Source organism: Astatotilapia calliptera, chromosome 7, assembly GCF_964374335.1.
Source record: "Astatotilapia calliptera chromosome 7, fAstCal68.1, whole genome shotgun sequence".
NCBI classification, from domain to species: Eukaryota; Metazoa; Chordata; class Actinopteri; order Cichliformes; family Cichlidae; genus Astatotilapia; species Astatotilapia calliptera.
This window is the reverse complement of record NC_137428.1, coordinates 25,212,105-25,231,736: the sequence shown is the minus strand read 5'-3', so window position 1 is coordinate 25,231,736 and position 19,632 is coordinate 25,212,105. Positions and strand designations below refer to the sequence as shown.

At 42.2% G+C, this 19,632-nt stretch overlaps 2 protein-coding genes across 4 annotated transcripts in view; one reads left to right on the top strand and one right to left on the bottom strand.

Annotated features, from left to right (window-relative positions):
- The first annotated feature begins 1,405 nt into the window (after positions 1-1,405).
- On the top strand, positions 1,406-4,894 carry LOC113025754 (glycolipid transfer protein-like). The gene is made up of 5 exons (XM_026173878.2): positions 1,406-1,636; positions 2,080-2,138; positions 2,242-2,375; positions 2,470-2,620; positions 4,491-4,894. The coding sequence occupies exons 1-5, from the start codon at positions 1,534-1,536 to the stop codon at positions 4,671-4,673; spliced, it is 630 nt and encodes a 209-aa protein (XP_026029663.1). The 5' UTR covers positions 1,406-1,533; the 3' UTR covers positions 4,674-4,894.
- Positions 4,895-6,378: 1,484 nt separating this feature from the next.
- The window catches only part of LOC113025743 (protein FAM222A-like), a 32,360-nt gene continuing 19,106 nt past the window's right edge, over positions 6,379-19,632 (bottom strand). For 2 of the 3 annotated variants that reach the window (XM_080304290.1, XM_026173859.2), the window contains exons 2-3: positions 19,031-19,196; positions 6,379-8,972 (exon numbers count right to left, since the gene is read on the bottom strand). In XM_080304290.1, the coding sequence (XP_080160416.1) occupies positions 7,576-8,972; positions 19,031-19,160 (1,527 nt within the window). In that variant the 5' untranslated portion in view covers positions 19,161-19,196 and the 3' untranslated portion in view covers positions 6,379-7,575. Of the gene's footprint in view, positions 8,973-19,030; positions 19,200-19,632 lie in introns of all 3 variants that reach the window. The other variant, XM_026173857.2, reaches the window with a different exon arrangement.

The window sequence follows — 19,632 nt, the reverse complement described above, 5'->3', positions numbered from 1 at the left end:
TGTAATTGTACCCTCAGTTCTAGAATAGTTGTTGTAGAACACGGGTCTAATGTGACACTCACTGTGAGCCAGATGTGTTTGAACCAGGGGTGGAAGGAAAACTGGAATACGCTGCACGACAAGTGGACGGCAGGGTTGTGCTCTTATTGCAGGGTCCTTACTGTGCAATTTAAAGTGTAATGTAATTGGTGCTAGATAAAGAAAAAAGCAGATTAATTTATCACTGCTCAATTTCCTTAAAGAGGACTACCTGTTAGAATGCGTTAAAGAAAATCTAAAGCGCCTGTTTAACTGTAACCACAGCAGTATGAACATGCACGTTCATTTCTATCTAAAACTGCTTTCTTAGGTGGCTGGGTGAGGATTAAAAAGACATTTAGAAGTATCCTTAAAACGTCTTCAGTGCACATGAGTATACTGTTCACTTCTGGTTAGTTGCTTAAGTCTTCTTAGGTGTGTTTTTGACAGAATATTAAACTATTTGTCTAAGTCTGGATACTGGTTTTTTGTTTTGTTTTTTTTGTTTTAACAGTACGTGTCCGTTTTTCTACATTATAAAGAACTGAAACCCATCAGCAAAACTGTTCTCTGGTCTTACACTTTAAGAAATAAATGCATAATTAAAGAAGCACTGACGGCTCATTATCCAGACTCATTTCCAGAAAATGTGCCAGTTTTAGTAAGGACTGTAAAAGTGGGGAATGTTATTCCATTAAACTGTTATTTAATGGGATACTAAATATTTAAAAAAAAAAGTTTTCGTATTACTTAGTGTAGCTTGGCAGGCCACGAATGATATCAGTGTTAGAAATAAAGCTTTAAAACGTATAAAAAAATACTGTTAAAAGTTTGAATTTTTTTGCCTTCCTGGACTCAATTGGACCCTTTGGTGGGCTGGGCTGGCCTCTGTACCCTATGTTGTAAACCTTTGTCTTAAAGGAAGGCTAGGTTTTACTGAATAGCATGGTCTGATCTTACCTGGTCTGGTAGTAGAGCATTATGTAAAGGTGGTTACAGCAAACCTACGAAGGCTGTCTTAGAAAATAAATACCACTGCCATTCATCTCCTAAAAACCAGCCATAGTACCTCTGTGAACAAAATGTAACGCAAAGCAATTTAAGTAGCATATAAATACTTTTTAGACTGCCATTTTTTTAAAAGCACATAAACTACTGACTTTATAATGTTATAATGCACGTATTCAGTTACTTCCACCCTGGAGTCAAAACCGTCATTTAACTCCCTGTAACTTGGAGCCTGCCCTATCTGTGGTTCAAATCAATCCCTGCCTTAGGTATAATAAAGTCATTCATACCTCATCTTTTCTCCTCGTCTTATTTGTGTGTGTGTTGTGGACATACCGCGTGTTTTCACCAGGCTCGTGAATTATTTCCCACCTGTTGGTGAAGAGCGAAAGTGGCCGGTTGCGCTTCCCCACCCATCATAAGAACATAGTTCCGGGTTTTTCTCAGCCGAGAGCTGCTCGCTGCCGTTGCTCTTCTCCAAGCTCGCCAAGCTCATAAGGAAGGATCATGTCGCTTTTAATGGAAAATCAGTTCTGTGAACTGCCCCCTGACAAGGCGATCGACACGAAGACATTCCTGGACACCGTCTCTCATATCCCTGCGTTTTTTGGTGAGTGCAACTCCATCTGAAGTCATACAAAAACACGTAAGGTGACTTTGCGAGTTCCCTCGCGTCGCTACGGTGTCAGCCTTCGTACTTGGCTGAATTTTTTTTTTTTTTTTAAATTTTACGTCGTCTGACCACCTGAGCTTGGTTTTCACGTCGGGACGTGGTTATTTCACTTCAGAAATTGAGGTGTCGGGTCACGGGGACCATGTCAACCAGCTGCGGCCGTTTGGCCTATAGAGAAACTCTTTGTTGACTCTGTGAACAGAGCACACATTGCCCTCATTGTGACTTAACTGAAACTGTGCATTCACGGCATTTTTTTTTTTTTTAGCTCTCTCTTTGTAAACAGCTGATTGGCATTCATCCCCTCCTCTGAGCCGGGGACATGTCAACTCATTCATATTTTATTGGCCCTGCTCTCAAATGTCTCGTTTCTTTTCCAGACTGCTTAGGATCAAAAGTGTTTTCAATCATCAAATCAGACATTAACGGCAATATAACGGTAAGATGCAGGCGGGCATATCTATTTGTGTTACTGTAAGCGATTTAAATTAGAGATAGGTTCAGCTCCGACATGCAAACTGAACTCAAATGTGCATTTTCAGAAAATTAGAGCGGTATATGTCACTAATCCCGCAAAGTACACCACCCTGGAGGACATTGTGGTGGCAGAGCGAGAGGCTCATGGAGCAGAGTGGCCTAAAATTGGAGCAACGTTAGCTCTGATGTGGCTGAAGAGGTAAGGACCTCCTGAACTCAAAGTTGTGTCATACTGTCTGTTCAACTTTCGTCTAGTGAAATGAAAGCCTTTATGTACTCCGTTTCTCCTGCAGGGGTCTCCGTTTCATCCAGATTCTGCTCCAGAGTTTGGCAGACGGGGACAGAGATGAGAACAACCCCAACCTCATTCGGGTTAATATCACAAAAGCCTATGAGCAGGCACTGAAGCGATACCACGGCTGGATTGTTCAAAAGATTTTTAATGTGAGTAACATGTGGAAGAAATTCATTGTTTCTTGTTGTGACACAACACAGACCACCCCAACCGCACCCAGACTGATAAGAATCGAGAACTGGTTTCAGATTGTGCAGTCCACTGCAATCGCCTCATGCTGGCGTGTTTTTCTCTACACTGCATAAAAATGCTTTCAGATTCATTACAACTGCGTTTCACTTTGAAGCGTTGTAACCTTAGGTGCCTCACCTTATGAGGCTGCACAGCATTTTTGTCTCTTGAGCCCATCCCTATGTTGTAGTCCCACATTTTGCAAGTGTCCCAAATCTTGTCGCCAGCATGACATCAAGAGGGAAAAATTGCAGTTAAGCTGTGGAGGTGATGGAACCTACCACAAAAAAAAGGAAATGCAGTTGGGGAAACTACGTCTAACAGAGGATGTTAGCAACTATGAGAATATGGCTGAAGTCTCATGTAACATTTTTAACTTATTGGTATAAGAAGGGATGTCAAATTCAGTCTACATTGTGGGCCACATACAGCCCTTTGTGATTTACATGCTTAATCCATGAGATGTTTTGATATGAGGGAAAAGAAGAACAATTTCAATAGGAAGTCTCAATTTTTCTACGTGATGGAGAATTGCTGCTGTAGTACATGACAGACGTCTGTCAGCATGACACCCTGGGCTCAAATTTTAATAAATAAATGTGTAGAATTACAGAAAAAGTTCAGTTAGCTCATTGCCCAGACTGCTCTGTAATTATAAACCTGAGAATCGACAGAAAATTACCTTGTTTTGTTTTTATTGTAGACCCACAGTAAAATCATACATTTCCATAGTAGATAGTGTAACCTTCTGTCATTTCATTGTATCTATTACTTAATTACTTTTGCATAACATGAATGGCCATGGTAGAGGTCTTTATCATTAGGAAAATCTGTCAAACTGAGTTAAAGTTTAAAATCCACGCCCTCATTTACATTTCCAAAGCCGTCCAATGTGCCCTTGTTCACAAGCGGTCTCTAAACTGGGTGGGATCGTACGTATGTTTTAACAAAATGCCTCAGTTTTTTAAATGATAAAGAATTGAAAAATCCATCTGCAAAGCTTTTGGGGCGTACACTGAAAGAAATAAATGCATAATTTAAAAAAAAGCACTGACAGGTGGTGAATTGGACTTTGCACTGCAATTTAAAAAAACAAAAAAAACAACTTTAGGTAATTTCTGACCTCCATGCCTTATGTTTGACACCCCTGGTATAGGTGATACAGTAGAAGTACAGGGAACACAGAAGTATACAAATATTAGATCAACTTTCCACTTCCTCTAACCTCCTTTGGCTTTTTATTGCATGTACTTTGCAAGGTAGTTAAGAAAGTGGCATTCAAATAAAATACAGCTGTTGCCAAACCCGTAACCTACAAACCTTTGAGTGTTTATTTAGTTTGGCAATGTCAAAATGTGTGTAATGTGTCCCACACAAACACTCTTTTCCCCACAAGTTGTTGTTACACTGTGGTCACCTTACTTGCAGCCCCCCCCCCCTCTATGCTGTTCTGACATTGTGTGGAGATTCAGATAAAATGGGTGCATGGGTCTATTCTTCTACACAGAAAATTGATTAGGGATCAATAAAGGATAAACAATGAGACTCATAAGCAGGCTCAATAATGGCATTTGTGCCAACATAATCTTATCAATATTGTCTCCTGAGCTGATAAGGCTTTTGGTCCTGGGTTAATAGATTACATCAAAAGACAATCCACAGCAAAGCACTTTCATTACATGCTATATAATGTTGCATACATACACCCATCTTCATAGTTTTCATTAAAATCCATTTAACCTTTCAGTAAAACCAGCTTCTCCATCTTTTTTCGTTTTTGTTTCATAGGCTGCGTTACTTGCAGCTCCCTACAGATCAAACTTTCTGAAGGCTCTGTCGAAAGGAGAGGAAGTGAAAGAGGAGGACTGTCTGGCAAACATGCGTCAGTTCCTGGTTAATTACACAGCCACTATAGATGCCATCTACGAGATGTACACAAATCTAAATGCCGAGCTGGACTACACCGTTTGATGTCCCGGCACATGGCTGGACCGGACGCGCAGGAGTATCCTGCATCACTCTCAGGTTTCGCAGACGTCCAGTTGTTTTTATTAGGACTGGGTTTTTTTGTTTTTGTTTTTTTTGTGTGTCCCTTCTTGGGTGGTATTTATTACTTTGATGATGCAGTAATCATTACTAGCACTGTGAATTTGCTCTCAAGATGATGCCTTAATAAAATGCAGTTTAAAGTCTTTTTTTTGTTTGTTGTTGTTATTTTATTTTGTCTGAAGCTGTTTTTCATTATGTCATACAGCCAAGTCATGTTCATGTGTTGACTCATTTATTCATCAGAGGCGTGTTTTCTAACTGAATACTTTATATGGTGTTTGTTTTAGAAGAATCATCTGTGATCATATTTCTTAAAACTGACTCAAAATTAAATTCAGTTCAAGAATCTTACACTAGGTGGCGATATCTGCTTGCTTTCCCCCATCTCCTTCTTGAGCGTGGCTGTGTACAACTACAGCAAGCAAAACTGATTAAAAAATGGTTAAATGCTGCATGTAATAAATAAAGCCGTAGTTTGGGAAAACGGCTTTGTGAAAGAGCTCTTAGTGGCTTTAAAGTTGACTTTTAGTCAGTTTATTTATTTATTTATTTTTTATACAGAAGTAAATCAGAGAGGATTCACTTCCTCGTGCATCCTAATCCTCCAAATCAACCATCCTCTTCCTCTCCTTAGTCTAACTTATCTGAAGTGTTTCCCAGAGGCCAGAGTGGCTCTGGTTCCTCTCCCAGAGGAGCCCAGCCTGAGTTAATCGTCTCCGAGCGAGAGAAGCACGTCTGTAATCCTGTCGGTTTATCAGCAGCACTGCCTGATAGGATGGAAAAGCTCCAAGTAAAGACAGGACACAACAGACTAAAGACCGGAAATAATTTATGACAGCGATTCAATGACAAAGCCACTGACCTTTTACCGCTGACATATTTGTTATGCGCAATGAGGTCATCATTTGAATACTGCAGTTTTATTCCTAACAGGGCGCCTAATGTCATTATTCACACCATCTAGGTTATTTGTTTTATAATGGCCTGCTTAAAGTGGCTGTGCATTTCGTGTCTGGATCGCAGCTAGAAGCGTCCAATTTAGGAGGACAAATGAACCAAAATAAGGAGCGCAGGCAGGCACATCATCGGACATTAGCAATCCAATAGCTGGGGGAACGGCCAGCCTATTTCTCAATAATGTGAACAACAATATTCACGTGAATATGTCTTCAAGGAAGCATGTATTTTTCATATCAAAATGTAATATCTGCAGGAACAGGCCTGCACATTTTCACTTACGTATTTTGAAGTATTCATTGGCTTCTGCCTCAAGCATGAGCCATCCATCTGGACTAACATCATTCAGTGATAACAAAATTAGCGCTTTCGGCTTGCATCATTTATAAAGGAGCCAGTCCAATCTTTTCCAGCTAAGGATTGACTTACATCATATAATAAAACTGAAATCTTTGGGTGAAAAGATGGATCTTAATGGAACGAGGTAAAAAAAAAAAATAAAATAAAATAAGAAGAGAGCGACTCGCCTTGTGCTTAAGCTTTAAATCCCTTTGCAATAAAGCCAGAAAAAAAATCTTGTCTTCCTACAACTGCTTTATCATTCGTGAATATAATAAAGACTGCAAGTTTGCCAGATAATGGCTATTAATAGGTAATAAGACAGTACTCGCTGGGTTTAGAAAATTTAATTTACTTGACAATCCTTATTAAGAAGAAGCAAAAAAGGGTGAGGGATTAGGGTCGTACATTGCAAAATGTAGTTATTTCATCAACATAATTCATGGAGAGCGCTCACATATTCATATATAATAATTGCACTTTATAAGAGAGACAGTTTGCCATATAAATCAAGGGAGAGGGGGGTGGGGACATAAATAAATTGGATTACAGAACCAGTGCAGACACACAAAGAACTACTCAGTCACACATCTCAAACCATCGCAGATAATATAGCCCTACAAAGAAGACACTGTAAATGATTCAGGCGGCCTGCTCTTCTACGTAGCACTTCCGTTATACACACGGCGTCGTGAGAACAGTGTCGGGACTTTATGTCATTCAAGGAAAAATGTTCACACAAGCTTCTGAAATTCAAAAACAGTTTAAAAAAATACAACCAAGGGCATATCTTGCTTGGCCTGAATGCCACAGTGTTGATTTGGACATGCAACAGTCCTTAAAAGCCGAGCTGAGCGTGACTAGGTTAAATCAGTATAGGTGTTTAAATTACACAAGTTTCTCTGTGACTGTAACAAAAAAGTATGTTGGTTAGATGTATATATATTCACATTTGAATGGTGAAAGTATTTCCCCATGCAGCATCTAGGAGAGTTGCATCGTACTGAGAAAGCTGGGGCAGTGCGTATGTCCGATAAAGGAAAGCCAGGAGAAGGAAACCAAAACACAAATCCACAAGAAATCAACAGACAACCAAGAAGATTGGTTAAAAGTGATTTTTGAGGAGAATTCTTGCTCTCAAATAACTAATAAGAAAAAACCCCATAAAACAAATACAGTATATTCACAAAAAGGCTTACCAGAGATCATTAACCGGATTCAAGTAAAAGTTTTCAGAAGGTTACCGATGATTTTGTGATGTAAAAATGCAAATAAGTGCTCGGCATCACGTGAACGACAGTAATCATGTCCAATGGCCATTTAAAGATATAAAAATACAACGTGGAAAGTCCATAGAATAAACCTGTATTTTAAAGTCATGATTATCATTTTACCCTTTTTTCTTTTCCAGGCTTGTGAGACAAAGCCTTCTACAAATAAAGTACATGCACAAACAAAAAGGCATGTCTCTCGCTCACAGACACCTCTGCGGTCTATAAAAGATGTGTCGCTTCCCTGTCCTGCCGTCTTATCTGTAGACGGGGAGCTGGATGTGGGCTTGCTGTTGGTGCTCCATGAGCGGAGGCATCCCCATGGCTTCGTACCCACGGCCCAGCATGCGCTCTTTGATGCAGGGAGGGTGGATCTCACTGATGAGGCACTCCAGAGACTGCAGGCTGCTGCTAAGCACTGCAGCGTGGCACAGGCTAGAACTAGACAGCCCACAACAGAGGTTTTGGTCTGTGCTGTAGGCCTGGGTATGAGGAGGGGGAGGGGGAAGAGGAAGAGGAGGGTGAAGCTGTGCCTGGTGATGTTGTGGGTTGTGGTGGTTGTGAAGATGGGGATGGGGATGGGAGAGACCCACATCTCTAGGCCTGGCTGCACATGTACCCGTTGTCAGCACCTGATAGGGATAACAGTCACTGTTAGGGGTAGCCATGACGCTGTCCCACAGAGGAGCGAAGTACTGTCCGACAGACACCTCCCCCTGTACGCTGGCGCTGACTCGCTCCTGCCCGACGCCCACTCTGCCAGGATGCGGCCTATACGGCAGCTGTGAGGAGCGGGCCAAAGGGAGGCAAGTTTCAGGAGAAAGGCCAACCCCAGCTTCTGCTGCTCTGTGGCCCTGAGCACTGCTACTCACACCGTACATCCTCACTGCTCCCTGCTGATAGGGCTGCTGCTGTTGCATTTGAGCTTTGTGCTGCCACACAGTGTAGTCTCCTTTGTCCAAGTATCCAGCTTTGGCTCTGTCTGCGCTCTGTGTCGGTAGCACCGCTCCCGCGAAAGCCAGACTGCTCTGGGGAGGCACTCCCAGGACAAAGTCTGAGTCTGAATGCGCCACCGCAGCCACGGCCTGCAGCGAGGGGCTGGCTCGGGCCTCTCCCCCCAGCTGCGGCGCCTGGCTGTGAGGAACTCTGCTCATCTGCCTCATCAAGCTTTGAACCTCTGCCAGCTCAGACTGGGGGGGCAGGCTCTGATCTCCAGAGGCTATTCCAACGCTAGAACAAAGTGTCTCGATCGGTGCATCGGGCGGCTTGCATGAGTTTACGCGATAGGCTTTATGCCCGTTTCTGACGGTGTAGACATTATTCAAAGGATTATTATATGGTGCCACAGAAGCCTGGCTGTTTACATGTTTAGTCCTTCTGCCCTCTGAGGTTTTCACCACACCTTTGACCACCACAGAGGCTTTGACAATGGCCAACAAGCCTTGGTAGCCTCCCGAGTACGGATGCGAATAGGGGCTGTAGCGTTGACCAGTGGTGTCCAAGCCGTTTACTGTTTTGCTGAGCTGTTTGTGTTGCGGCACCCGCACATCCGACGGGAAGATTTTGATGGACAGTGGGCTGTTGGCAGTTTTCTGCGCAAAAGCATCCAACTCTGCAGGAGAGGGGTACCGAGAAATCATGGAGGACGGCTCCCCTGAGAAGAAAGCAGAAGACAGAAACGGTGATTAGCTCAGAAAATGAGCCCCTTGTGTCTTTCTTTTTTCTTCTTTTTCCCTCTTAAAATCTCAAACCGGTTTTATTACACACCTCCAGGATTTTTTTTAAACTTAGGCTCAGTTCAACTCACAATTAGTTCATTCTGGGAAAAGAAGAAACAGGAAAAAGCAAAGGGTCTAATTTCAAAGTAGTACAAAATCTATAAAAACAGCAGCTAGCACTAAATGCAGGATGATCCTGATACAGGAAACTCTGACAAATAAGCATACCTTTTTTTAATTTTTGCTTTTTAAAAATGTGATCAAAAGGAATCTTGGTTATTGGAGCACACCTTAGCAGAAGCAGAAGCCTCATCTAATAAGGAGTACCTAAGCAATTTGCCAACATAATTACTCAAGTATCACCACGTCCTGCCTGTGCAATGCCGTTCCACTTTATGCCTTCGTAAACTTGGACCTAATCTATGCAAAAGCCTGCAGCCTAAACTGTGAAGGAAAACTTGACGCAGATGGACAAAGAAAAAAATCGTCGAGGGCACAGATGATTGAATTGTGTGCGAGAAAGCAGACGGGACAAACTAAGATTGGATTTAAACACTATTATTCAGGCAATTTCATGGCTGCTTAACTCCTAGTGACTAAGGTGGGGAAAAGGCACCCCATTTAAAAACAATAAATCACCGTGTAGAAATTACCACCACCTTTCGGAGTGACACTTTTATGGAATTTCTGACATAAAAAGAAAAGCTGCTGAAATTAACCCAGATCGCAGCGTAAGTCGGAGGAAATCACAGCAGGCAAAAGAACAAAGCTGTAATCTGCAATAAAGAGTGAAAAGGGAAAAAGCCCCCGAAAAAAACCCTCAACAAAAAAAAAACAAAAAAACAAAACACTTCATTTCATTTTCAATAACAAATCCAATTCCAGCTATGCAGGGGAGCGCTCGCTCGTCGTTCCCATTTGAAATTGATTTGGGAGTTCATTTCATTTCAGGCCTACAGTGAGCCTCCCGACTGTGAAAATGAGTCAATCTACAAGATCCATCTCATGAAAGAAATAAATTGGGTGTTTAAAATGGAGGAAAGAGGCAAGGTGGAGTGTTCAATCCATCCAACAATCTCCCAGCGGAGCAGAAGGAGCAGGCACCACAGTGCCAGGAGCATGAATGAATTCTGGGGAGAAATAAAACAAAAGCAAAAACACTGCTTATTATGTATCGCGGTGCAGCGCTGCTATAGAAAACAATGACAGCTGGGATGTTGGAGAGGTGTTTGTATTGTATACAACATCAAGATGGGAGCTATCCCTTCTCTGGTTTCCCATAATACTGCTCACGGGGTGGGGTGGGGGGGGGGGTGTATCGAGGAAAAAGCAGCTGCAATAACAATTTCTGGCAAATGTATAAAAAAAATAAGATAAATATTCATGACTACAAAGCATAAGAAGAAGAGGATCACGTCCACCTGAAAGGAGCTTTAGATGATTAGATGCGATGACACATTTAAAAGCGTAATAACCGCTTGCATCACCACAGCACAAAAATCCCCCCCCCCCTCTTTTTTTTGTTCCCCGCCTTTGATAACGGCGCTCAGTTAAGCAAAGATGGATGATTTAGCAAAACAAATCAAAGACAGACATTTTAGCCGTTTCTGGTTGAGTAAAATGTCAGTGCTAAGCCCCAGCATGCTGTGATTGGCTTGCTGTTCCACAAACACTTCAAACACTCTGAATGCTAACACGTCTTCACGGGGTGTCTGATATTGTTAGTCCAGAGATTACAGCCCTGTCAGAGCTATGGAGACACAACACAGCTGCACTTCCCACTGCGGCTGCCTTAATGTTGCCACTATGGAAAGCCTCATTTGCAAATAGGCACTCTGCATTCACATATTTATCATCTGAGGACCACTACTGTGTGACACAGGCATAAAAAAGGATCAGTTTAGACTTCAAAAAACGAAACAAAAAAACCCCAACCGCTGGATAATGTGAAGTTACAAGTGTGATCAAAAACAGCATGAGCGGCATTACATTTGCTCGAAATTGCAACCACAGGTACTTGTTTCAATCTTGAAGGCTTTACCTCCAGTCGGCAGCGTTTGATGGCAGTGAAGTGAGCGCCACGCGGGTTGGCTTCCCCCAAAGCGTGTGTTAGCTGTAATGAAAGTAACGCAGTAACTCTTTCCTCGCAAAACACATAAGCTTTCCTGCGAGCACACCCCAACCAAATTAAAAAGTGCAGTTCATCAGTTGCAGTGTGAAAGCTGACGTTTTCTCTCCAGTTGCCAATTAGACAATAGCCTACTGTGCCGGCTGCCACCTTATCCAAATACTCAACATATGCATATTATTAGAGTGAAAACCGTCGGCCTGCAGAAAGCGCTGCCTCCACTGCGATCCGCAGATAGGAAAAGGTCATTTGCACACTCCGAGATTAGGTTTGAACTTTACTGTGAAAAGTTACAAGGCAAAGCAGACTGTGTACCTCGCAGTACGTGCTCCTTTCCTCCTTTAGTTTGAAAACAAGCAAACAAAAAGTAAATAAAATACAATAAAAACGAAGCCAGCTTTTAATTCCGATTCATTTGCATCCAGTGTTAAGCCACAGGGATTGTATTCAGAGCATTTCAACTGCAGCACATGAGCATACGAGGCAGGAAAACCTCATTATTTTCATTCTGCAGATAAGAATGCGCGAGATAAAACTGCTGCACACTTTTAACCCAACAATGAGTTCATCTACTCTAATCTTTCCCTGCTGCAATTATGGGATCATGCACGCTGATCTTACAGTAAGTTTGTATTAATGCAGGCTTATATTTTTAGCACATTCATTGTCAGTTTTTACGCTATAAGCAATATTATACAGGCGTGTACTGTAGGAAGACTGGAGCCATTTCCCCACATGAACTCTGAGTGTCGCTAGGGTCAAGTCGGTACACTGTGTGCCACTGCCCTTTATCACATTTAGCACACAGCAGGGGACAGTCTCCTTCAGACAGGCTCAGTACTGGAAATTCTCAGCTTGGATTAAGTGAGAGTGACACACATAATGACCGCTCTCTTGCTGTGAGTTCAGTGGACAGCTACATGCACTTTTCACAGGTTAAAGGGCGTCTAACGCTCTAAAACTCCAACAGATAATGCCATGAGTCCAGATCATGTCGATAAACAGCTTGAAAGTAAAGCGTACATTGTCGTTCACAGCTTATTTGAGTGGATCCAGTGCGGAGGGGTGGGGTTAATTTCTCAAGACGTCAATCTCATAGGTCACAAGGCTTTTAAGATAGGAAGAGATCAGATAGCACTGAAAAGGATATGAAGCAGAAGCATCTGAGAAGAAAACAGTTTTCCCTTGAAGTGGGCGCTCAGTGAGGGTGACAACCACTGCTCAGCTGTGAAGGATTATGAGCAAAAGAGGATTCAAAATGAGGCCGGGGGGGGGGGGGGGGGATCGCTTGTCTATTTAATTTGAAACCAGATTTTTAAAACCATCTTTTTACCTTTTTTCTCCAAAGTGTACATTGCTTTACTGTGAAAAGGCACAGTGGTATAAAATAAAGACAGAAGTGAAGAAGTGAAAACAAATACGAGGCTGTTCGCATGACAACAAGGAAATGGCAGCTATGTGCTGTGAGGTAAGACATGGCAGAGAGATAATTAGCAGTCTGACCTTAAGCACTTAATCACCCTGAACCTGCAGACAGCACGCTGTTTCTCTCCTCAGCCCTGACAGCGAGCAGCAGCAGAAGTAGAAGCAGCTCAGAAAATACCATCAGCCACTTTTCTGCAAGCAGTCTTGACCAAAGCCATCACGCAGTGCTTAAACAAGCTTTGACCTTTTAGCATTTCCACCGCTTGCTTTTTAGACGGGACTGATTGAATCGAGCTTGTTTATGTGAGGCACGCTGGACTGTGATGTGCGGTGCTGCTAAAAACCATGATGATACATTTAGTGGCTCCTCCGGTCGGGATTTGGCGTTTTCTTTTCTTTTGAAAGGGGTTCGGCACATTTAACACGCCAGTTTCAATGGGTGCTGTTATGGCACCCACTGAAACTGGCACACTTTCACAGGAAACAACTAATCCTGATTTCCTGCTTCCACGCAGGGGACATGCTTGGAAAGAAAGAGCTCAGGGTGAGGGGCAATCATAAACGCTCAATCACCACTACGCCTGATTGTGCGGGTGTGTGTGTGTGTGTGTAGCTTCAGGACAGAGATTTCATTAATATTAGCATAAAAATAATCTGGAGGGATAAACCATTTTTAATCATACAGTGTTATGTCGATGTATACATACGTATGGGTCTTTCATAACCTTTTTCCACCCACACGCAATCCCACTCGACGCTTTCTGCCACTTTAAAACAGGCTAATCTTTTTCCCGTGGTCACACTTGAAGCCATTTCCCCCAGATTAGAGCAGGGACCTCATTGTTTTGGAGCACTTTGAGTTAATCACTAATTTATGGGCAAAACAAGCCCCAGAGGCAGGGCTGAAACAGGAGTTGGACAGGCTCATTGAGTTTCCAAAACCACGGCTTCCAACCATTTCATGCCCAGAGGGAGGAACATAAGGAAACAATTACAATGGTTGCTAGATACGATTCCCAAATGAGATAAAACTAAAATAAATAAAAAAAATTCCATTTCATTGTTATTATCCATACATGTTGGCAGAACTGCCAGACCAAAAAAACTAAACAAAAAACCCCCCACAGGCCTTTGATGTTAGGCTAAAGACTTATCTTGAACACTTTTGTGTGATAACATGTTTACGAGTGTCAAATCCTCAGCAGGAACATGGCACTGAGAACTGGCAGTTAATTACAGAACAGCGCTTCTCAGCAGGCATAAATACTTGTTTACCACACCAATAATCCTGATATTTAAAATACCTTAATAACTAGGGACGAAGCTCAGAAATTCAAGAACGCTTTTAAAAGCCATCCCTCTGTTACCATGACAACCTCCTCCGTGCACTCACTTGGCCCAGTAAGTCCAGTCATTAGAACCATGTAATTAATTGCTCCTGCCTTCATTCATCTGTTTAAGACGAGCCTCTGCAATCGACTATCTGCCTGTTAGAGCAAACGGAAGATAACTTTATGGCTTTTATTTATCTTTTTGGTATTTTATTTTACATTATTTACATGATTAGAACCCAATTATATCCTGGTGTGATTGATTATTTCAGTTAATTCCCAGCTTCCAATTTTATTATAAAGCAGACCTACGCCATGCTTTTATTGTGACTCAGAGTAGCTGCGTGATTCAAAGTTCAAGAAAACTCATTTGTCTTGTAGCTCCATTCATCTTCTGTGTATAAGCAGTAATAATATCAGCAATATAGTACTGTACAGAAGTCGTGATTCATCCCTCATGTCTTTATATTTCATAAAAGTGTAATTTTTCAAGGGAAATGTGAAATAAGTGCAACAGTTTATTGAAATACATTCAAACATGCTTGACGGTCAGTAATACTCGGAATGACCACCTTTATTCTTCGGCACAGCCTGAACTCTCTTATTCGGCTTTCTTGTCATTTCTTTAAGCCGTCTTCGGGAATAGTTCTCCGGGCTCAGTTGAAGGACAATCAAAGCTTATCTTTGGATGTTAGTTTCCTTTTGTTCTGTTCTCTGTCAAGATGATCCTACACTGCTTTTTCCCCCCTATCCTGACATGCTTTTAGTAGCAAAGTGCCTTAAGATACAATTTAAAACTGGTTCTTTGCCAAGCTGGGGTTTTTTTGTACACGCAACACTGGTTTTTCCTTTGATTTAGGCTCCTTTTTATGCTTAAATGATTCATAGGTAACTGTTAAGTGGCTTAACAGCATATAAAAACTGAAAATGATCAGATACAAATACTGGACTCAAAACAACTGAGAAAGCAGCCAATGTCTAAAGTAAAAATTTTAAAAGACCTTCAGAAAGCCTGGAGAACTATTGCTGAACGCCACTTCAGGAAAATATAAAGAAATGAGAATCGGCTAAAGACTTTTAGCCGATTCTCATTTAGAGGATTAGAGGATCCTCAGGAGGTCCTTTTGTCCCTCTGTGGGGGGTCACTCCCACTAGGTTTATATCTGGGACTTTCCACCATTTGACCTTAGAACTGAAGAAGCTTCTCGGATGAGAGGTGAAACGTCTTCAAGTAACTTAAAGAAGTCCAGACGCTTTTCTTTGCAAGCTCCTTTGACTACGATGACCTGGATGACTGAGAACCTTCACAGGCTAAAGACTTTTGCACACTACTGTATCTCTTTAAGGATCCCCTCTCTAAAAGCCCATTTCCTACTTATTGGCTTTTGCAAATAGAACCCTATACTTTTCAATCTCAGGCTCTTGCTGTGCTTGAGATGAGCATATAAAGACATATGTACAGAGTCGACATCAAGTCAACACAAGAATAGAAAAAAAAAACATTTGAAATTAAGCATTTAGAGCAGCCTGAAGTCTTAGCTTTAGGTTCATAGTGATTATGTGTACTTTATTTTTTGAAACTGTGAATAATCAAAGCATACATAAGGAAATGCATAACGGCTCAGCTTTACACACACTGACTGAACTCAGTTTAAAGTTGGAGTGATTAATAAAGAGGGCATTAAAAAGATTCACAATAAAGTTTTAAAGTTGTTCTAAAGTCACCGGCAGAGTTATTTCAGGTGCCCCCAGTTCAAGAAAAGACACCCCATTCATTTTCCCTACAGATAATCTTTGGGGACTCAAAGCTGGCTCACCTCTACTGTAGTTAGAGTTGATTCACTGTCTCAAAAACTAACAACAGTGCAGAGACGTTTTAACTCCAACTGCAATGGCGAAAGAGAAAACGCTGCCTGTGATTTGCTTCTTCTTCTTCACAGCGGTAGCGGCTAAAGCTTTTATTGTAGTGTTTAAAGCCACTCGCCATGCCCAACAGAGCTTCAGATTTGAGTGCTAATTCTCTGCGCTTCACATCGCAGCGAGGCACAGGAAAACACTGACACCGTATGCTCTTAAATCTCACTCACACTAACCTCTCTATTCACAGGCTTCTTTGGTAAACACAAAAATAAAAACACTCAGACACTCATTCGCCTCATTTTCACGAGCCTCGCTCTTTCCACGTCAGTGCTCCCTGGATGAAGGCTAGGTACTCAAAGAACAGAGTAACCTCAGGGTTTAACACTTGGTTATGTGTGCTCGAGGAGGCTCTGGCCAAATACTTCCTTGCACCAGTGTCATTCCTCATTTGTTTCTATGCCGCTTGGGCAAAGTTTCCCCTCTCAAAGGCGGGCCGAGTGCAGGCCGGCAGCGTGGGAAAAAAAGCATTTCCAGCCCCGGCTTTCAAGCTGAGATAACAGCGAACATCACAGCTCTCAATTACTCTCATCACATAATTCCTAACAGTCGTTTCTCAGAAATCTTTCGCGTTGGTTTGCGTGGCCGGGAGCTCTAATGGCCCCGCACCTTCCATTTATCGATGGCTAAAAATGAAAATGGCTTTCAAAAGCACAGCAGTGGCTTAATACTGCCCCCTTTTAACTTGATCCAACGACTCATTTAAGGAAGAAGCCCAGACCACACAGACTGAGCTCCCATCAGTAGTTTATTCCCTGTGGCTGCGCTTGAAATGTCAGGCCACAGCTGGAGGGTGCTGCACCACGCACAGTGCAGTGCATAAAACTGAAGGGGGGTAGAGGGGGGTGGGTGGAGGCCCTGCAGGTAAACAGGATGAGAAAATGCATCCCTGTTTCTGCCTGAGGCAAACCAGGCCCTTCTGTTCCAACATTTAGCAGACAAGCGCTCCACTGATTCCCAATTAATATTTAATAACAGAAAAGACAAAGGGGTATTTCACCTGGGGAAATGAGGGATGAGTAGATGGAGCTTAAGAGGGAATGAATTTTTAGCATTTCAAATTTGAATATGGTTGGATACACACTGCTTGGCTACAAGTAAATAAGGAAGACATAATAATTAACTGCGCAGTCTGCGACACCACAGATTTCACTTATTTTGGCTGATTGGAGCTTGTATTGTAACTGTATACAATGCACTTAATTGACATGCCGCTGCCCCCCCCCCCCCATGCTGTTAGTCTCGTTTCACTTTTTATGGTACTTTTAACTGCCTGGAGTTTGGTGACCTCATTAGACTCACAGCATGACTCTATAGAAGGTCAACCTGAGGAAATCTAATTATCAGAAATAAATGAGAACGAGACGCACGAGAGTGCACAAGATCATGCAAACAAAGAAAACCGGGAACATAATCAGTCAGATAAGCTAAGAGACAACTGGGAAACACTCACTGGCCATTTAATTAGGTACACTTGCTAGTACTGTGTTGGACCCAGAAATGCCTTAACTCTTCAAGGCATGGGTTTAAGAAGGTGCTGGAAACATTCCCAGAGATTTTGGTCCATATTGACATGACAGCATCACACAGTTTCTGCAGAAGTGTCTGGCTGCACGTCCATGGCGCAAATCTCCCATTCAGCCACATGCAAATGTGCTCTACTGGATTCGGATCTGGTGACTGCGGAGACCATTTGAGGACTGTCAGCTTAGTGTCAGTTCAAGAAACCAGTCTGAGATGATTTGATGGGTTATCCTGCTGGAAGCAACCATCAGAAAATGGGCAAACTGTGTTATAAAGGGTTTGACGGTCAGCAACGATATTCAGCTACGGTGTGATGCTTAAACAATGCTCAGTTGGTAATCAGAGTGAAGTCCCCCCCCCCACCTTAAATCAAACAAAAGTGGTGTCAAACAGGGAGGGGGGGCAACTTCACTCCAATCAGTGTGCCAAGAAATTACCGCCTACAACATTACAGCACCACCAGCAGCCCGAACCACTGATACAAGCCATCCATCCTTTCATGTTATTTACATTAGACTCTGACCTTACCATCTGAATGTCACAGCAAAATCAAGACTCATCAGACCAGTGCAGTTTCTGTAGCCTCAATTTCCTGTTTTTAATCAACAGAAGTGCATGAAGTGGTGTTTAGCTGCTGTAGCCCATCTGCTTCAAACTTTCATGTGTTGTGCATTCAGAGATGCTCTTCTGTAAACCTTGGCTATTTTATTTATGGTTACCCTCCTGTCAGCTCGAAGCAGCCTGGCTGTTCTCTTCTAACCTCTAAGATCAACAAAATATATTTTCACCCAGAAAACTGCAGCACACCATTTAATTTCCTCTTCTGGACCATCCTCTGTAAACCCCAGAGATGGCTGTGTGGGAAAATCCCAGCAGATCAGCAGTTTCTGAAATACATCAGACCAACAACTATATATTAAAAGTCACTTAAATCACCTTTCTACCTATTCTGATGCTCGGTTTGAACTTCAGCAGGTCATCTTGACCAAGTTGCTGCGATGCGATTACCTGATTTGATATTTGCAGTTGAACAGGTGTATCTAAGAAAGTGGGCGGGTGATGAGAAACAGACAACAGAGCAGAAGTAGGCTTTGCAGGTAGGATGAACCAGTGGAAGCGAGTTGGACAACTACACAAAGAGCATGAAAGCAGAGTAAACTACATAAAGAAAATAATAATCATCTCATTTAATCAGTTAATTGAAAGAAATCTAATCATAAATTCCACTCCCATAGATTCAACACTCAACCTTACAGCACATGCCGTGCAATCATTCAAAATGAAGGTCAAACAACACCCACACACGAAGCACCTTCTGCACAGTGTGAGCATCATTAGTAACCCTGTATGGGCGATTTGAGTCACTCTGTAATTTCACTTTGTCCACTCTGACCTGCATGCATTTGCACTGCATGAGCACGCTGATTACAAGCTTTTACAATTAGCAGACATTATCATCAAGTAGCCCATTACTTTAATTCAAAATGCTCCACAGTACCTGGAATCTCAGCGAGCGCTGCTGAAAACAACCACGTGTGATCTTTACGAGCACTTTGAGCCAACAAGGTCAAGTAGAACGTGACGTTTTTTGTTTTTTTTTACTCCCAGTGTGTCGTGAAAAACAGATACTTTATGACAAAATGTCTTAAATGTGTTCGATAGGACTCACCTTTGTGGGTGCATGACTGCAGCGGTGGTACCGGCAGCAGCAATGGCGGCGGCGGAACATCGAGGCTTTTGGGTGTGCAGGCCAAATGCTGCGACGAGAAGTTTTGCCGTCTCTGGATACAGGCCAGCATGATAGTTCACTAGGGCTGCGCACAGCCTGGGTAAACCTGCTAGAACAAGACAACAACAAAAAGAAATCACATGATTTTACACTTTGGTTAACACTTAACACCTGATAGACAAAACCACACAGACATAAGTTTTAGAGACTGTACAGTTAACTAAACGCTAACTCGCCTCTGTCCACAATGAAAATGTTAATGTGGGGATGTTTAGCAGGTATACTAACATCCGCTAATTAAGGCATCAAAGTACAGTCAAGATCAGAAGGAATGTCATTAAAATAACCATCTACCATCAATATTTCTTTGAATAACCACTGTTAACTTCACAGTCCCTTTAGACTTTACAGGAGACTGAATCAGCCAATTGGATGACTCTGGAAAATGTGAAGGGTGGCATCAATTTTTAACTTTTAACTATATTTTCATAAGTTTTACAGCTTTTCCTACTAATACAAACCTTCCCAATGGTCATTCATAA

Bases quoted from the DNA above. Each gene is read 5' to 3' on its own strand.
- LOC113025754 (XM_026173878.2), top strand. From the start codon at position 1,534: ATGTCGCTTTTAATGGAAAATCAGTTCTGTGAACTGCCCCCTGACAAG. The intron at 2,376-2,469 runs GTAAGGACCTCC...TTTCTCCTGCAG, and splicing joins GCTCTGATGTGGCTGAAGAG to GGGTCTCCGTTTCATCCAGA. The intron at 2,621-4,490 runs GTGAGTAACATG...TTTGTTTCATAG, and splicing joins TTGTTCAAAAGATTTTTAAT to GCTGCGTTACTTGCAGCTCC.